The sequence below is a fragment of the Somniosus microcephalus genome, chromosome 4, assembly GCF_052327205.1.
Source record: "Somniosus microcephalus isolate GS21.2 chromosome 4, FLI_Smic_1.0, whole genome shotgun sequence".
NCBI classification, from domain to species: domain Eukaryota; kingdom Metazoa; phylum Chordata; class Chondrichthyes; order Squaliformes; family Somniosidae; genus Somniosus; species Somniosus microcephalus.
Genome location: NC_140990.1, coordinates 8,430,390 through 8,450,025, shown reverse-complemented (window position 1 = coordinate 8,450,025; position 19,636 = coordinate 8,430,390). Strand labels below are relative to the sequence as shown.

Below are 19,636 nucleotides of genomic sequence, written 5' to 3'. Positions count from 1 at the left end.
CGAGAGGGTTTGCGTACAGGAACAAGGATGTCTTGCTGCAGTTGTACAGGGCTTGTACTCGCTGGAATTTAGAAGAATGAGAGGGGATCTTATTGAAACTTATAAAATTCAGACAGGACAGGACAGACTAGATGCAGGAAGGATGTTCCCGATGGTCAAGGAGTCCAGAACCAGGGGTCACAGTCTAAGGATAAGGGGTAGGCCATTTAGGACAGAAATTAGGAGGAATTTCTTCACCCAGAGAGTGGTGAACCTGTGGAATTCTCTACAGTAGAGGCCAATTCATTAAATGTATTCAAGAAGGAGCTGGATATATTTCTTAAGGCTAAAGGGATCAAGGGATATAGAGAGAAGGCAGGAATAGGGTACTGAATTTGGATGATCAGCCATGAGCTCATTGAATGGTGGAGCAGGCTTGAGGGGCCGAATGGCCTACTCCTGCTCCTATCTTCTATGTTTCTATGAATCCCAGGACCAGGCCCCTATAGGGATAAGGTATGCAGATCTAGCTGCCAAACTAGCTGTGGAAGAAATGCAACCAGAGGACGCGTTCAAAAACGAAATAAATATGGTCATGATAGTCAGTGGGGTACAGGAAGTGAATATAATGGAGCTACAAGAAAATACTAGTAAAGAGCAAAAGGAGAAATGGAGACAAGCTGGCGCGCAATTACAAGATGGAATTTGGAAATGGGGCCCACGTAACCAGGTGGTGGCACCGGAATGTTGTAGACAACAACTGATGGCGCTATACCCTTTCTACACTCCTTTTACAGGGTTTTAGAAGTGGAGCATTTACAGACAGGAAGCTGAAACCAAACATCACGTCAAGATCTAACAGAGTTACGTGATTCCTCAGGACCTGATTCAGTCGCTCCTCCAATCTGCTGGCACACCCGTGAGTTCACACTAATGAGAGACCTTTTAAATGTTCTGAAAGAACTTCAAGATCTACAAATACCTGAAGCAACACCAGTGGCCACACACTGGGGGAAACCCGGGCCCCGTGTGTGGGAAGGGATTCACTCAGCCATCCGCTCCAATGATACACCAGCAATTTTACACGAGGGAGGGACCTTTAACCCGCTCAGTGTGTGGGCAGCGATTAATTGCACCCTCCATGCTGAAGAGACACCAGCTTGTCCACACCGATGAGAGACCGTTGACCTGCTCCGTGTTTTTGAAGCGATTCTCTGATTCAGCCACCCTCCTGAGACACCAGCTTGTTCACAGTGATGAGAGACCGATTAAATGTTCTGACTGTGGGAAGAGATTTAAAAGGTCCCAGGAGCTGAAGGAACACCAGCTGGAGAGAGCAGGAAAGAGGCCGTTCACCTCATCCATGTGTGGGAAGGGATTCACTCAGTCATCCGCTCCAATGATACACCAGCAAGTTCACACGAGGGAGGGACCTTTTACCCGCTCTGTGTGTGGGAAGGGATTCATTGCACCATCCATGCTGAAGAGACACCAGCTTGTCCACACCGATGAGAGACCGTTGACCTGCTCCGTGTTTTTGAAGCGATTCTCTGATTCGACCACCCTGCTGAGACACCAGCTTGTTCACAGTGATGAGAGACCGATTAAATGTTCTGACTGTGGGAAGAGATTTAAAAGGTCCCAGGATCTGAAGAGACACCAGCTGGAGAGAGCAGGAGAGATTCTGTTCACCTGCTCCGTGTGTGGGAAGAGATTCGCTCGGCCCTCGAATTTGCTGGCACACCAGCGAGTTCACACTGGGGAGAGGCCGGTGAAACATTCCGACTGTGGGATAAGCTTTCAAATGTCCCAGGAGCTGAAGGGACACCAGCTGGAGAGAGCAGGAAAGAGACCGTTCACCTGCTCCGTGTGTGGGAAGGGATTCACTCGGCCATCCCACCTGGTGAGACACCAGCAAGTTCACACTGGGGAGAGACCATTCTCCTGCTCCGTATGTGGGATGGGATTCACTCTGTCATCCCACCTGGTGAGACACCAGCGAGTTCACACTGATGAGAGACCATTTAAATGTTCTGTCTGTGGGAAGAGCTTTAAAAGCACTGGGGATCTGAAGGTACACCAGCGAGTTCACACTGATAAGAGACCATTTAAATGTTCGGACTGTGGGAAGAGCTTTAAAACCTCTGGGGATCTGAAGGTACACCAGCGAGTTCACACTGATGAGAGACCATTTACATGTTCTGTCTGTGGGAAGAGCTTTAAAAGCTCCGGGGAGCTGAAGAGACACCAGCGATTTCACACTGGGAAGAAGCCGTTCACCTGTTCCGTGTGTGGGAAGGGATTCACACAGTCCTCGAATCTGATCGAACACCAGCGAGTGCACACTTATGAGAGACCATTTACATGTTCTGTCTGTGGGAAGAGCTTTAAAAGCTCCGCGAACCTGAAGAGACACCATCGAGCTCACACTGGGGAGAGGCCATTCACCTGCTCCATGTGTGGGAAGGGATTCACTCTGTCCTCGACTCTGCTCGATCACCAGCGAGTTCACACTGATGAGAGACCTTTTCACTGTTCTGACTGTGGGAAGAGCTTTAAAAGCTCCGGGAACCTGAAGAGACACCAGCGAACTCACATTGTTCTGTAGAGCAGGGCCCTCAAGACAGCTGGGGTGACATGAACATGGAATGGATGAATGTTTTAGAAATTCTTGTACTGCTGTTTAATCTTTAAGACTGTTGTGCTGACGGTTCCCTTCGATTGACAGAGGTGTACAAGATTATGCTGGGTTTGAATAGGCTAGACGGGGAAAGGCTGTTCCCACCAATTTCACAACCTGCCTTTGCTTTCTTGTGGGTTGTCTCTCATGCTCCCTGTTTTAAATTAATTTTACAGGGCACTGGAAGGGGAAGATTTACAGACGGTAAGCTCAGACCAAACATCATAGAGTCATAGAGTCATAGAGTAATACAGCACGGATAGAGGCCCTTCGGCCCATCGTGTCCGTGCCGGCCATCAAGCCCTGTCTAATCTAATCCCATATTCCAGCATTTGGCCCGTAGCCTTGTATGCTATGGCATTTCAAGTGCACATCCAAATGCTTCTTAAATGTTGTGAGGGTTTCTGCCTCCACAACCCTTTCAGGCAGTGAGTTCCAGACTCCAACCACCCTCTGGGTGAAAAAGTTCTTTCTCAAATCCCCTCTAAACCTCCCGCCCTTTACCTTGAATCTATGCCCCCCTAGTTATTGACCCCTCTACTAAGGGAAAAAGCTCCTCAGCATCCATCCTATCTATGCCCCTCATAATTTTGTACACCTCAATCATGTCCCCCCTCAGCCTCCTCTGCTCCAAGGAAAACAAACCCAATCTGCCCAGTCTCTCTTCATAGCTGAAGCGCTCCAGCCCTGGTAACATCCTGGTGAACCTCCTCTGCACCCTCTCTAACGCGATCACATCCTTCCTGTAGTGTGGCGACCAGAACTGCACACAGTATTCCAGCTGTGGCCTAACCAGTGTTTTATACAGGGCACTGGAAGGGGAAGATTTACAGACGGTAAGCTCAGACCAAACATCATAGAGTCATAGAGTAATACAGCACGGATAGAGGCCCTTCGGCCCATCGTGTCCGTGCCGGCCATCAAGCCCTGTCTAATCTAATCCCATATTCCAGCATTTGGCCCGTAGCCTTGTATGCTATGGCATTTCAAGTGCACATCCAAATGCTTCTTAAATGTTGTGAGGGTTTCTGCCTCCACAACCCTTTCAGGCAGTGAGTTCCAGACTCCAACCACCCTCTGGGTGAAAAAGTTCTTTCTCAAATCCCCTCTAAACCTCCCGCCCTTTACCTTGAATCTATGCCCCCTAGTTATTGACCCCTCTACTAAGGGAAAAAGCTCCTCAGCATCCATCCTATCTATGCCCCTCATAATTTTGTACACCTCAATCATGTCCCCCCTCAGCCACATCAAGATCTGACAGTCACTCGACTCATCGGATCTGAATATCACCGGCCTCTGAACATGGAAGCAAAAAGCACCATTCACAGCGGGGAGAAACCATACACGTGTTCTGTGTGTGGACGAGGCTTCAGCCGATCTTCTGGCCTATCGAGACACAAGCGTATTCACACTGGGGAGAGGCCATTCACCTGCTTTGAGTGTGGGAAGGGATTCACTGAGTCATCTGACCTTCAGACACACCAGCCTGTTCACACCGGGGAAAGGCCGTTCACCTGCTCTGAGTGTGGGAAGGGATTCACTAATTCATCTCACCTACTGAGACACCAGCGTGTTCACACCGGGGAGAGGCCGTTCACCTGCTCTGAGTGTGGGAAGGGATTCACTAATTCATCTCACCTGCTGACACACCAGCGAGTTCACACTGGGGAGAGGCCGTTCACCTGCCCTGTGTGTGGGAAGGGATTCACTCTGTCATCCAAACTGCTGACACACCAGCGAGTTCACACTGGGGAGAGGCCGTTCACCTGCCCTGTGTGTGGGAAGGGATTCACCGAGTCATCCAGCCTGCTGAATCACCAGCGAGTTCACACTGATGAGAGACCATTTAAATGCTCGGACTGTGGGAAGTGCTATAAAACTTCCTGGGATCTGACATACCATCAAAATGTTCACACTGTGGAGAGGCCATTCAGGTGCTCTCACTGTGGGACTGGGTTCAGGCGATCATCTGAGCTCACTGTACACCAGCGCACTCACACTGGGGAGAGGACGTTCACCTGCTCCGTGTGTGGGAAGGGATTCACTCAATCATCCGACCTGCTGAGACACCAGCGAGTTCACACTGGGGAGAGGCCGTTCACCTGCACCGTGTGTGGGAAGGGATTCACTCGCTCATCCCACCTGCTAAGACACCAGCGAATTCACTCTGATGAGAGACCATTTAAATGCTTGGACTGTGGGAAATGCTATAAAAGTTCCGGGGAACTGACATACCATCAAAGTATTCACACTGTGGAGAAGCCGTTCACCTGCTCCGTGTGTGGGAAGGGATTCACTCACTCATCCCACCTGCTGAGACACCAGCGAGTTCACGTGTGACTGCAGGGGTTGGATTCTATTGTTTTTGCTGCTGTTAATCACATCCAGGACTGAACCATGTTCATTCTGACAGTTGGGGTTTGTTTCTGCTGATGTTAATAACTCCTGTAACTGGGCTGGAGTTTAATATTCTGGATAGATGTCAAATAAATCAGCTTTGCTTTAAACACATTGCTGTAGATTTTTGTCTTTCCCACCTGAGTGTATAGCATCACCTGGCTGGAGCTCAGAAAGGACAAACTGGGGGAGGATCGTACGGTGGAAACAGAACTCCAGCCTGGACACAGTCCTTCAGGGCCACACTGAGGGGCAAACGGCACTTTGGTCTTTCTCGTCTCTCTTCACTGACAGCAAAGTCCCCATGAGGGTTAATCTCGAGGCGTGTGAGAAATGTGTCCCAGCCACTCTCTGCCATGGTTCAGAGCTCCTAGGCACGGAACAGGAGGCTCCTTTACGAATGTAGCCCAGTGCTTTTAGTTTAATGGCCTTATTAACCTGTGTCGCTACTTTTAGTGATTTGTGTATCTGTATCCCTGGATCCCTCTGCTCCTCCAGCCCATTTAGACTCTTAGGGGGAAAATTCGGTGATGCCCCCTTTGGGTCGCTAACGTCGTTGGGGCTAATTTTAGCGCCCCGAAAATGTTAGCGCCCCTGCACATTAAATTCAGTGGTAGCACCCCAGGCAGGAGGCGGGGTGCTACTGGAAGCGCTCCCCTCCTTGAGGCGCTACCAGTGAATTTTACGGCGCTTCGTGTAACAGCGCCACGCCCGTCAGCACATAGCACCGGGTCATAGCAGACCTCTCTCCCTGATTAAAGGGGAGGGGCCTAGCACTGCGCACACCGGGGCCCTGCTGGAACACCAGGGAGTGGAGTGTCGGATCAAGAGGAGCGCCGGGCTGAGCGATCGCAGCCGACACCCCAAAGAAGAAAGGGGAAGGGGGCAGGTGCTGGCAGTCGGCCAAAATAAAAAGTTGCCGCCCGACACCTGCCCTTTAAGTGGCGTCGCCGCGGCTGCAGGAACGACCCCTGACCCTGTCGGACATATCGTCCGGCGATAAGTCAGGGGCCGCATACCCAAGGTTGCAGCCGGGGTGCTGCGCATGGCGATGACGTCATTGCCGGCGGTGCAGTGCCGCGGGGCGCTACCAGCTACCGCCGCGGCTAACCTCCCACTGAATATCGCGGGAGGCACAAAGCAACCCAATTTCATCCCCTTGTCCGAGTAGTGTGTGGCCTCCTTATTCTTCCCACCAAAACACACCACCTCACACTGATCTATAGTGAAATTCATTAACACACCACCTCACACTGATCTACAGTGAAATTCATTAACACACCACCTCACACTGATCTATAGTGAAATATCTCCAAATTTGCAGACGACACAAAGCTGGGTGGGAGGGTAAGCTGCGAGGAGGATGTCAGGAAACTCCAGTACGATTTGGACAGGTTGGGTGATTGGGCAGAAACATGGCAAATGCACTGTAATGTGGATAAATGTGAGGTTATCCACTTTGGTGGCAAAAACAGGAAGGCAGATTATTATTTGAATGGCAATAGATTGGGAGAAGGGGAAGTGCAAAGAGACCTGGGTGTCCTTGTGTACCAGTCGCTGAAGGTAAGAATGCAGGTGCAGCAGGCGGTTAAGAAGGCAAATGGTATGTTGGCCTTCGTAGCAAGAGGGTTCAAGCACAGGAACAAGGATGTCTTGCTACAGTTGTACAGGGCCTTGGTGAGACCGCACCTTGAGTATTGTGTGCAGTTTTGGTCACCTTACCTGAGGAAAGATGTTCTTGCCATGGAGGGAGTGCAGCGAAGATTCACCAGGCTGATACCTGGGATGGCAGGAATGACGTATGAGGAGAGATTGTGTCGATTGGGCTTATACTCACTGGAGTTTAGAAGATTGAGAGGGGATCTCGTCGAAACCTATAAAATTCTGTCAGGTCTGGACAGACTAGATGCAGGAAGGGTGTTTCTGATGGCCGGGGAGTCCAGAACCAGGGGTCATAGTCTAAGAATAAGGGGTAAGCCATTTAGGACTGAAATGAGGAGGAATTTCTTCACCCAGAGAGTGGTGAACCTGTGGAATTCTCTGCCACCGAGAGCGGTGGAGGCCAGTTCATTAAACTTATTCAAGAAAGAGTTGGATATATTTCTTGAGGCTAAAGGAATCAAGTGATATGGGGAAAAGGCAGGGACAGGGTACTAATTTGGATGATCAGCCATGATCACATTGAATGGCTGATCTATAGTGAACACTGATCTATAGTGAAATTCATTAACACACCACCTCACACTGATCTATAGTGAAATTCATTAACACACCACCTCACACTGATCTATAGTGAAATTCATTAACACACCCCCTCACACTGATCTATAGTGAAATTCATTAACACCACCTCACACTTATCTACAGTGAAATTTATTAACACACCACCTCACACTGATCTACAGTGAACTTCATTAACACACCACCTCGCACTGATCTATCGTGAAATTCATTAACACACCACCTCACCCTGATCTATAGTGAAATTCATTAACACACCACCTCACACTGACCTATAGTGAAATTCATTAACACACCACCTGATACAGATCTACAGTGAAATTCATTAACACACCACCTCATACTGATCTATAGTGAAATTCATTAACACACCACCTCACACTGATCTACAGTGATATTCATTAACACACCACCTCACACTGATCTATAGTGAAATTCATTAACACACCACCTCACGGTGATCTATAGTGAAATTCATTGACACACCACATCACACTGATCTACAGTGAAATTCATTAACACACCACCTCACACTGATCTACAGTGAAATTCATTAACATACAACCTCACACTGATCTACAGTGATATTCATTAACACACCACCTCACACTGATCTATAGTGAAATTCATTAACACACCACCTCACATTGATCTATAGTGAAATTCATTAACACACCACCTCACACTGATCTATAGTGAAATTCATTAACACACCACCTCACATGGATCTATAGTGAAATTCATTAACACACCACCTCACATTGACCTATGGTGACATTAGGGGGATAGATAGAGTTCTTTGCAGCCGAGAGCGAGCGTCCTGAAGGCTGTGTTGCCTCCCCGGTGCCAGGGTTAAGGACATCTCCTCTGGGCTGGAGAGAAACTTGGAGTGGGAGGGCGAGGATCCAGTTGTCGTGGTCCATGTTGGTACCAATGACATAGATAGGACAAGGAAGGAGGTTCTGCTGAGGGAGTTTGAGCAGCTAGGGGCCAAATTAAAAAGCAGAACCACAAGGGTAATAATCGCTGGATTACTACCTGAGCCACGTGCAAATTTGGCTAGGGCAAATAAAATTAGAGAGTTAAATGCGTGGCTCAAAGACTGGTGTGGGAGAAATGGGTTTGGCTTCCTAGGACACTGGCATCAGTACTGGGACAGGAGAGAGCTGTACTGTTGGGACGGACTTCACTTGGCCAGTGCTGGGACTAGAGTACTGGCGAATCGAATAACTAGGGCTGTAGAGAGGGCTTTAAACTAATTAGTGGGGGGGAGGTTTTAAGAGGGTGAAAAATAAAAATGACAGCGGAGAAGGCAATAGAGCAAGGTAACAGTGGGGGAATTAAAAACCAGAGTGTGTCAGGAAGGGACAGAATGTATAATGAAAAAGGTAAAGTAGTAAAAGAGGTTAAAGCAGCAATAAATTGTCAGAAAACATATTTCAAAGTTCTTTATCTGAATGCACGCAGCATTCGTAACAAAATTGACGAGTTGACGGTACAAATAACTACACATGGGTATGATCTGGTGGCCATTACGGAAACATGGCTGCAAGATAATCATGACTGGGAACTAAACATACAAGGGTATTTGACAATTAGGACGGACAGACATGAAGGAAAGGGAGGTGGGGTTGCTATGTTAATCAAGGATGGAATCACTGCAATAGTCAGAAATGATATTGGGTCAAAGGATCAGGATAGTGAAACAGTTTGGGTGGAGATAAGGAATAATAAGGGGAAAAAGCCACTAGTGGGCGTAGTCTATAGGCCTCCTAACAGTTGCAAATCTGTTGGTCGGAGTATAAATCAGGAAATAGTTGGGGCTTGTAATAGGGGAACAGCTATAATCATGGGGGATTTTAACTTTCATATTGACTGGACTAATCAAATTGAGCATGGCAGCCCTGAGGAAGAGTTCATAGAGTGTATTAGGGACGGGTTCCCTGAGCAGTATGTAACTGAACCAACCAGGGGGCAGGCAATCTTAGCTCAGGTGCTGTGTAATGAGACAGGATTAATAAAAAATGTCCTAGTAAAGGATCCCCTTGGAATGAGTGACCATAATATGGTTGAATTCCAAATTCAGTTTGAGGGTGAGAGAGTTGGATCTCAAACCAGCGTACTGAGCTTAAATAAAGGAGACTATGAAGGTAGAGTAGAATTGACTAAAGTGGACTGGGAAAACAGATTAAAGTGTAAGACGGTACAAGAGCAGTGGTCTACATTCAAGGAGATATTTCACATCTTTCAAGATAAATATATTCCACTGAGGAAAAAGGGGAGTAAAAGAAAAGACAGCCATCTGTGGCTTAGTAAAGTAATAAAGGATAGCATCCGACTGAAAACAAGGGCATATAAAGTAACCAAATCTAGAGGGAGGATAGAAGATCGGGAAGCATTTAAAAGCCAGCAAACAATAACTAAAAGATTAATTAAGAAACGGAAGATAGATTATGAAAGTAAACTAGCAAAAAATATAAAAACAGATAGCAAGAGTTTCTACAGCTATATAAAAAGAAAAAGGGTGGCTAAAGAGAATGTTGGTCCCTTAGAGGATGGGACCGGGAAACTAGTGGTGGGGAACATGGAGATGGCAAAGACGCTGAACAAATATTTTGTATCAGTCTTTACAGTAGAGGACACTAAAAATATCCCAACACTGGACAAACAGGGGGCAATGGGGGGGGAGGAGCTAAACACGATTAAAATCACTAAGGAGATGGTACTCAGTAAAATAATGGGGCTTAAGGCGGATAAATCCCCCGGACCTGATGGCCTACATCCTAGGGTCTTGAGAGAAGTGGCGGTAGGGATTGTGGATGCATTGGTGATTATTTTCCAGAACTCCCTGGACTCAATAAAGGTCCCGGCAGATTGGAAAACTGCTAATGTAACACCCTTATTTAAGAAGGGAAGTAGACAAAAAGCTGGAAACTATAGACCAGTTAGCCTAACATCTGTGGTTGGCAACATTTTGGAGTCCATTATTAAGGAAACAGTAACAGAGCATTTGGATAAACATAATTTAATAGGACAGAGTCAGCATGGTTTTACAAAGGGCAGGTCATGTTTGACAAATTTGCTCGAATTCTTTGAGGATGTAACATACAGGGTGGATAAAGGGGAATCAGTGGATGTAGTGTATTTGGACTTCCAAAAGGCATTTGACAAGGTTCCACACAAAAGATTACTGATCAAGATAAAAAATCACGGGATTGGGGGTAATATACTGGCATGGGTGAAAGATTGGCTATCTAACAGAAAACAAAGAGTTGGGATAAATGGTTCGTTCTCGGGCTGGCAATCAGTAACTAGTGGTGTTCCGCAGGGGTCAGTGCTGGGACCCCAACTCTTTACAATCTATATTAACGATTTGGAGGAAGGGACCGAGTGCAACATATCCAAGTTTGCCGACGATACAAAGATGGGAGGGAAAGCAGTGAGTGAGGAGGAAATATAAAACCTGCAAAAGGACATAGACAGGCTAAGTGAGTGGGCAGAGATTTGGCAGATGCAATATAATGTTGGAAAGTGTGAGGTTATGCACTTTGGCAGAAAAAATCAAAGAGCAAGTTATTATCCAAATGGAGAGAAACTGCAAAGTGCTACAGTACAAAGGGATCTGGGGGTCCTGGTGCATGAAACACAGAAGGTTAGTATGCAGGTACAGCAGGTGATCAGGAAGGCCAATGGAATCTTGGCTTTTATTGCAAGGGGGATGGAGTATAAAAACAGGGAAGTCTTGCTGCAGTTATACAGGGTATTGGTGAGGCCACACCTAGAATACTGCGTGCAGTTTTGGTTTCCATATTTAAGAAAAGATATACTTGCTCTCGAGGCGGTTCAGAGAAGGTTCACTCGGTTGATTCCGCAGATGAGGGGGTTGACGTATGAGGAAAGGTTGAGTAGGTTGGGACTCTACTCATTGGAGTTCAGAAGAATGAGAGGCGATCTTATTGAAACATATAAGATTGTGAGGGGGCTTGATCGGGTGGATGCGGTGAGGGTGTTTCCACTGATGGGTGAGACTAGAACTAGGGGGCATAATCTTAGAATAAGGGGCTGCCCTTTCAAAACTGACATGAGGAGAAATTTCTTCACTCAGAGGGTAGTAAATCTATGGAATTTGCTACCCCAGAGAGCTGTAACATTAAATAAATTTAAAATGGAGATAGACAGTTTCCTAGCAGAAAAGGGAATTAGGGGTTACAGGGAGAGGGCAGGGAAGTGGACGTGAGTCTAGATCGGATCAGCCATGATCCTATTGAATGGCGGAGCAGGCACGAGGGGCCGTATGGCCTACTCCTGCTCCTACTTCTTATGTTCTTATGTTCATTGACACACCACCTCACACTGATCTACAGTGAAATTCATTAACACACCACCTCACACTGATCTACAGTGAAATTCATTAACACACCACCTCACACTGATCTACAGTGAAATTCATTAACACACCACCTCACAATGATCTATAGTGAAATTCATTTGCCAATTACACCCCCTCACACTGATCGATAGTGAAATTCATTAACACACCACCTCACACTGATCTACAGTGAAATTCATTAACACAGCACCTCACACTGACCTATAGTGAAATTCATTAACACACCACCTCGCACTGATCTATAGTGAAATTCATTAACACACCACCTCACACTGATCGACAGTGAAATTCATTAATGCACCACCTCACACTGATCTACAGTGAAATACACTAACAAACCACCTCACACTGATCTACAGTGAAATTCATTAACACACCACCTCACACTGATCTATAGTGACATTAATTAACACACCACCTCACACTGATCCATAGTGAAATTCATTAACACACCACCTCACACTGATCTACAGTGAAGTTCATTAACACACCACCTCATACTGATCTTTCATAAGAACATAAGAACATAAGAAATAGTAGCAGGAGTAGGCCAATTGGCCCCTCGAGCCTGCTCCGCCATTCAATAAGATCATGGCTGATCTGATCCTAACCGCCAATCCACTATGACAGGACTATCTCCTGAATCTAACAGAATTAGACACACGAAACAGGAGCAGGATCAGGGTACACGGCCCCTGGGCCCGCTCCGCCTCCCACAGGGCCATGACCAATCCGAACCTAGACTCATGTCCAAATTCCTGCCCGCTCCCCATAACCCTTAATTCCCCTTTCTTCTAGGAAACTGTCTATTTCTGCTTTAAATTTATGTAATGATGTAGCATCGACAGCTTTTTGGGGCAGCATATTCCATGGACCTACCACCCTCTGAGTGAAGTAGTTCCTCCTCATCTCAGTTTTGAAAGAGCAGCCCCTTATTCTAAGACTATGCCCCCTGTGGTGTATGTGCCTTTAAGAGCCCCAGGTGTGCGTAATGCCGGTAATTGCCACTTGGGCTATATAAGCCTGTGTATTGTGTATATCCTTTAGAAACCCCCCCCCCCAGACTTTGCTTAGTAAATACCTATGAACCAATGTGGTAAGCCACTGTTATTGTTGTTCACCGTTGTTGTTGTTGTTGCACACTGTTGTACCTATGCATGCCTCAGCATGTCTCTGCTGGCTCCGCCCCTGGCTCCACCCACAGGCCCAGGTATAAAGGTGATTGCTCTGCAGCCCCCTGCCTTCTTGGAACCCAGTCAACCACGAGAGGCATGCTCTGTTCTTTGCTAATAAAAGCCTTTAGTTACTCTCCTAACTCTCCGTCTTTTATGAGTAATTGATAGCGCATCATTTTTATTAGCAAAAACAAAATGTCGACAACAAACGCTGAGCAGCAGGCTGCTGCACCAAACGCTGAGCAGCAGGAGCTGCTGCGAGCCCTCAGACCAACATGCCTGGACCTAAACCCCCAAGAATCGGGTTCGGCTACCAAATTCGCGCATTGGCTGCGTTGCTTCGAGGCCTACCTGCAAGCCTCAACTGTGACCCTGGACGAAAACAAGCTGGAAATCCTGGCCTCAAAGGTGAGCCACCAAGTTTATACAATATTCCAGGACGCGACGACCTACGTGGCGGCTATCAATCTGCTAAAAGGGCAATACGCACGCCCGGTAAATACGGTCTATGCCAGGCACCTCTTAAGATCCCGCAGACAGCAGCCCGGGGAATTGGTGGAGGCCTTCCTATGGGCACTACGGATACTCGGCCGAGGCTGCGATTGCAAAGAAGTATCAGCCGCAGCACACACGGAGGGACTGATCCGAGATGCTTTCGTTGCGGGCCTAAGGTCCGACTACTCCTGGCAGAGACTGTTGGAAAAGGGAGAAATGGACCTGAGAAAGGCAGTGTCCCTCGCGCTCTCGCTCGACGCGGCCCACAGGAATATGGACGCCTTCTCCCCTAACCGCTCCGCAACGTGGACGCCACAACCTTGGGTCATGGGACCGCCACCTTCAACTGCTGCTGCGATGTCCAAGGCACAGAAATGTTATTTTTGTGGCCAGGCAAAACACCCCAGAGCACGCTGCCCGGCGAGAAACGCTACCTGCTCCAGCTGCAGGAAGAAAGGACACTATGTCAGCGCCTGCAAAGGTAAGACCGCTAACGCCAGCAGCACCGCGTGTGAACCATGGGGGCAGCCATCTTGTCTGCCATCTTGGACACCTCCAGCCGCGTGGGGATCGGGATCATGGGCGCCGCCATTTTGTCTGCCATCTTGGACGTCTCCAACTTCAACCACGGGGGACCCGGACTCAACCACCGCCTCATCTGATGACCACATCGACTCGCTCGACCATACGCTGGCCTCCGTGACGCTGGACCAATCTCTCCCTCATCAACTGTCCAGGTCCATGATGGACATTACGGTAAACGGCTGCGCCACTACCTGCCTTTTTGACAGCGGGAGCACGGAGAGCTTTATCCACCCCGACACGGTGCGCAGTTACTCTCTCCCGGTCCTGCCGACGCGCCATCGGATCTCTTTGGCTTCCAAAGCCCAGTCAGCGGACATCGGTGGCTACTGTGTAGTGACCCTTTCAGTAAGGGGCACAGAATACAAAAATTTTAAACTCCTGGTCCTGCCCCATCTCTGCGCTGCCATTCTACTGGGGCTGGATTTTCAGTGCCACCTTAAGAGTGTCACATTAGCGTACGACGGACCCCTCCCCCCACTCACAGTCTGCAGCCAGCAGCTTTTAAATCGCCCGCCGCGCACCATTTGCAGCCTCTCCACCCTTAAAGTTCCCCCCCTCCTTATTCGCTAACCTCACCCGCGACTGTAAGCCCATCGCTACCAAAAGCAGGCGTTACAGTGCCGGGGATAGGAGCTTCATTAAATCCGAGGTAGCGAGACTCCTGAAGGAAGGGATTATTGAAAGTAGCACCAGCCCGTGGCGAGCACAAGTGGTGCCTAGGGTTTTTCTCGTACTATGCTCAGTGGGTGCCCAACTATGCGGACAAAGCCAGACCCCTCATCAAGTCCACCTCCTTCCCCTGGCAGCAGAGGCCTGTGCAGCCTTCACTCTCATAAAAAGAGATATTGCGAGGGCCACGATGCACGCAGTGGATGAGTCCATCACTTTCCAAGTGGAGAGCAACGCATCCGACTTTGCCCTAGCTGCAACCCTTAACCAGGCGGGGAGACCCGTGGCCTTTTCCTCAAGGACCCTCCAGGGCCCCGAGATTCGACACTCCTCTGGCGAAAAGGAGGCCCAGGCCATTGTGGAAGCTGTGTGACATTGGAGGCATTACCTGGCCGGAAAACGATTTACCCTGCTCACTGACCAGCGTTCAGTAGCTTTTATGTTTAATAATAAGCAGAGGGGCAAAATCAAGAACGACAAGATCTTGAGGTGGAGAATCGAACTCTCCACCTACAATTACGAGATCTTGTACCGGCCCGGGAAACTCAATGAGCCCCCAGATGCCCTATCACGTGGTACATGCGCCAACGCGCAGGTCGATAGAATGAAGACCCTCCACAATGACCTCTGCCACCTGGGGGTCACCAGGTTTTTTCACTTCATCAAATCCCGTAACCTGCCCTACTCCATCGAGGAGGTCAGGACCATGACCAGGAACTGCCAAATCTGTGCCGAGTGCAAACCGCATTTTTATAGGCCAGACAGAGCAAGCCTGATCAAAGCCACGCGCCCCTTTGAATGGCTGAGCGTCGATTTTAAAGGGCCCCTCCCCTCCTCCGACCGCAATGTGTACTTCCTCAACATAATTGACGAGTACTCCCGTTTCCCGTTTGCCATCCCTTGCTCAGACATGACCAGTACCACGGTCATTAAATGTCTGAATGACCTCTTCGCCTTGTTCGGTTTCCCTAGCTATATTCATAGCGACAGGGGCTCATCCTTTATGAGCGACGAACTTCGGCAGTACCTGCTCTCGAGAGGTATTGCTACAAGCAGGACCACCAGCTACAACCCCCGGGGGAATGGCCAGGTGGAAAGGGAGAATGCGACGGTCTGGAAGGCAGTCCTTTTAAACTTGAAATCTAAGGGCCTTCCGACCTCTCGCTGGCAGGAAGTCCTCCCTGCGGTGCTCCATTCCATTTGGTCACTGCTCTGTACAGCCACCAATGCTACCCCTCACGAGAGAATGCTCTCCTTCCCCAGGAAGTCCATATCGGGGATCTCGTTACCGACATGGCTGACTTCTCCAGGACCCGTCCTACTGCGGAAGCACGTGAGGTCCCATAAGACGGACCCCCTGGTCGAGAGGGTGAGCCTCCTCCATGCCAACCCTCAGTATGCTTACGTGGTGTACCCGGACGGGCGGGAGGACACAGTCTCCATACGAGACCTCGCACCTTCGGGTGCTCCCGAAACACCTCCCTCGCCACCCACCACTACCCACACCTACCCCCAGTACGCTTACGTAGCGTACCCGGACGGGCGGGAGGACACAGCCCCCACACGAGATCTCACACCTTCGGGTGCCCCTGAAACACTACCATTGCCATCCACCACTACCCACAACCTAACCCCGCTAGACGGCATGCCGCAGCCCCAGGACCCGTCATTGACCACCCAACCACTCAATGAGACGCCAGATTCAACGTTGGATGCTGCACCATCACCGCCGCCACCACGACGATCAGGACGGCATACAAGGCCACCTGATAGACTTACTTACACGAACCTTTAGTACACTTCACCCCGCCGGACTCAATTTTAAACAAGGGGTGAATGTGGTAAACCACTGTTATTGTTGTTCACCGTTGTTGTTGTTGCACACTGTTGTACCTATGCATGCCCCTGGCTCCACCCACAGGCCCAGGTATAAAGGTGATTGCTCTGCAGCCCCCTGCCTTCTTGGAACCCAGTCAACCACGAGAGGCATGCTCTGTTCTTTGCTAATAAAAGCCTTTAGTTACTCTCCTAACTCTCCGTCTTTTATGAGTAATTGATAGCGCATCAACCATCTCCTGTCTTCAGTGTCTTTATCAACACACGGACACTACAGTGGCGATGAAGTGGAAACAGACTTACCTGCAATTCGGCAGCACCTCAAGGACATCGATTCCTCCGGCGTCCAGAAGACTCAAGGAAGTGAGAAAAGCTGTGGTTTCACCAGCTGGCCAAGCAGGTGGCAGGTACTGTGCTAATCCTTCCTGGGCGTCAGGCTGGGGCTCCAGCGGTGGGCTCTACAGCTGAGACAGGCAGCAAAATTGGAGGCAAGCAATAACGGACTGGGAGGGAGCACTCGGGAGATGGCCGGCGCGGCAAGCAGGTCAGCGTTCAGACCTCCGGCGGGAACGAGTCTCCAACAGTAAATTTAAAAAAATAAAATAAAGAGAACGGAAACCGCAGTAAACAGCGTTGTTATCGGCAGCAGCAGCGGGAAAGTGCGGGAAGCACCATATCTTTGCTACAGAAAAGAAAAAAAAGCACGGGAAGCGCCATATCTTTTCTGAAATGCCTAAGTCTGGCAATATTGATGCTTTTGATAGCAAAAGAGAGCCTAATTTTGGCAATATTGATGTTTTTGATAACGAGATAGAGGATTGGACCACATATGTGGAAAGAGTGGAGGTGTTTTGCACCGCAAATGGAATAGAAGATGAAAAAAAAGCTTCAGTGCTTCTGGATCTAATGGGCGCAAAGACATACAAGCTGTTACGAAACTTAATCACTCCAGCCGAACTGATGGACAAGAATTTTGAGGAGATTGTTGATACCCTACACTGCCAATTCGAGGCAGGACTGGCAGATTCTCTGCGAGACAAATTCATCTGCGATCCCCTAAGTGTAGAAACACAAAAAAAGGTATCTTCTGAGAAAGATTTAACACTGGACAAGGCTTTCAGTGCAATAGGAGCTGCAAAGATACAGCAAAGGCCACAGGTCTTCGGCACCCATGAAATGACACGGGGTTTCGAGAGATGTTATCGCTGCAGCAGATCCACCCATGACCAGAGGGACTGCTGGTTCAAGGGAAAAGCATGCAGGCGATGCGGAAAGATGGGACACATTCCACGTGTGTGCCGATCTGAAAATAAAAAATCCACTAACGGGAAAAGAATCAATAAGGAAAAGCACAGAAAGGTACAAATGATGACGGACAGTAGCTCCGAAGACCAGAAGAGCGATAGCGACTCCGGGAACAAGAGACTAAGCTCTCTCAAATTACATAATGTAATTGCCAAAGAAGATTACCAGACCATTTGGGTTACCCTCACAATAGCAGGGTCCCCAGTTAAAATGGAGCTAGATACAGGATCAGCTCTGACCGTCATAAATCGACGGGATTACATGCGGCTATTTCCGCATATACCTTTAAAAGACACATCCATTATCTTGAAAACATATACGGGGCAGAAAGTATACCCCAAAGGAAAAATAAGGGTGCCTGTTGTATACAACGGCAAGGAAATACAGAAGTTGTATTTATACGTTCTACAAGATGGTGGTCCACCGCTGTTGGGACATGAATGGATCAGAAAAATACGTTTAGACTGGCACTCCATTCAGGCACTGACGGTGACCAGTAAGGAAAAAAATGATGATGACGTCATACCTGAATGATTAAAAGACATCTTGGCCAACGCCAAGGAAGTGTTTCAAGAGAAACTAGGAACCTTGAAAGGCATCACCGCCTCAATAAAAGTGGAAGATGCAGCAATTCCCAAGTTTTTTAAGGCAAGACCGGTGCCATACGCAATTCGTCCAGCATTCGAGGCAGAACTGGAGAATTTGGAAAAGGCAGGCGTATTATCACAGAATCACAGAATCACAGAAACCCCACAGTGCAGATAGAGGCCATTTCGGCCCATCGAGCCTGCACCGACACATATCCCACCCGATCCCCGTAACCCCTACACCAGCACATATCCCAGTAACCCCACGTATTTAATCCCCCTAACACTAAGGGTCAATTTATCATAGCCAATCTAAAATAGATTGGAGCGAGTGGGCAACACCCATCGTCCCAGTCATGAAGAAAGCATTGAAGGGTGATGGATCTGAAGAACAGAGAAAAATTTGCATCTGTGGAGACTTCAAGGTGATTGTAAACCCAGTCCTTCACACGGTACAGTATCCTCTTCCGAGGATAGAAGATATTTTCGCCTCACTATACGGAGGGAAACGTTTCACCAAAATTGACTTGGCACAGGCATACCTACAGATGGAGGTTGAAGAGACCTCTAAAAAATATCTCACGATAAATACACACAAAGGTCTGTACCAGTACAATCGACTGGTTTTTGGAGTAGCATCCGCTCCAGCTATCTGGCAAAGAGCTATGGAGGAAGTCCTCCAAGGGATTCCGGGGACTCAATGCTACCTAGACGACATCCTTGTAACAGGAGAAAACGACAACGAGCACCTTGCCAATTTAGAGCAGGTGCTCACTAGGCTGAGAGCAAATCGCCCCAAGTGCGAATTTTTCCAAAATCAAATATCATATTGTGGCCACATAATAAATAAGGAAGGGTTGCATAAGTCACCTGAAAAAATTGAGGCGGTCATAAAAGCCTCAGCACCTGAAAATGTTTCACAATTAAGGTCGTTCCTGGGATTGATAAATTACTACCATAAATTTTTACCGAACTTGTCAACTGTTCTGCACCCTCTTAATGAACTGCTACAAACGGGAGTAATTTGGGAATGGAGCGAGGACTGTAAATGTGCCTTCCATAAATGTAAAGGCTTGATCACGTCCAAGGAAGTTTTGGCTCATTACAACCCATCACTGCCAATCAGACTGGCGTGCGATGCATCCCCTTACGGCGTAGGAGCGGTATTATCACATAGATTCCCTGATGGCTCAGAACGACTGATAGCTTTTGCGTCACGCTCATTGAACTCAGCTGAGCGTAACTATGCCCAAATCGACAGGGAAGCACTCAGCCTGGTATGGATAGTAAAGAAATT

At 48.3% G+C, this 19,636-nt stretch overlaps 1 protein-coding gene across 1 annotated transcript; it reads left to right on the top strand.

Moving 5' to 3' along the window:
• Positions 1-567: 567 nt before the first annotated feature.
• LOC147118244 (uncharacterized) lies at positions 568-5,160 on the top strand. Its single transcript, XM_085984335.1, has 2 exons — positions 568-2,575; positions 3,986-5,160. The coding sequence occupies exons 1-2, from the start codon at positions 1,043-1,045 to the stop codon at positions 4,997-4,999; spliced, it is 2,547 nt and encodes an 848-aa protein (XP_085840461.1). The 5' UTR covers positions 568-1,042; the 3' UTR covers positions 5,000-5,160.
• The last annotated feature ends 14,476 nt before the right edge of the window (positions 5,161-19,636 follow it).

Excerpts from the sequence above, each read along its gene's own strand:
- LOC147118244 (XM_085984335.1), top strand. The coding sequence starts at position 1,043 with ATGATACACCAGCAATTTTACACGAGGGAGGGACCTTTAACCCGCTCA. Across the intron at positions 2,576-3,985 it reads AGAGACACCAGCGAACTCAC|AGCGGGGAGAAACCATACAC; the intron begins ATTGTTCTGTAG and ends AGCACCATTCAC.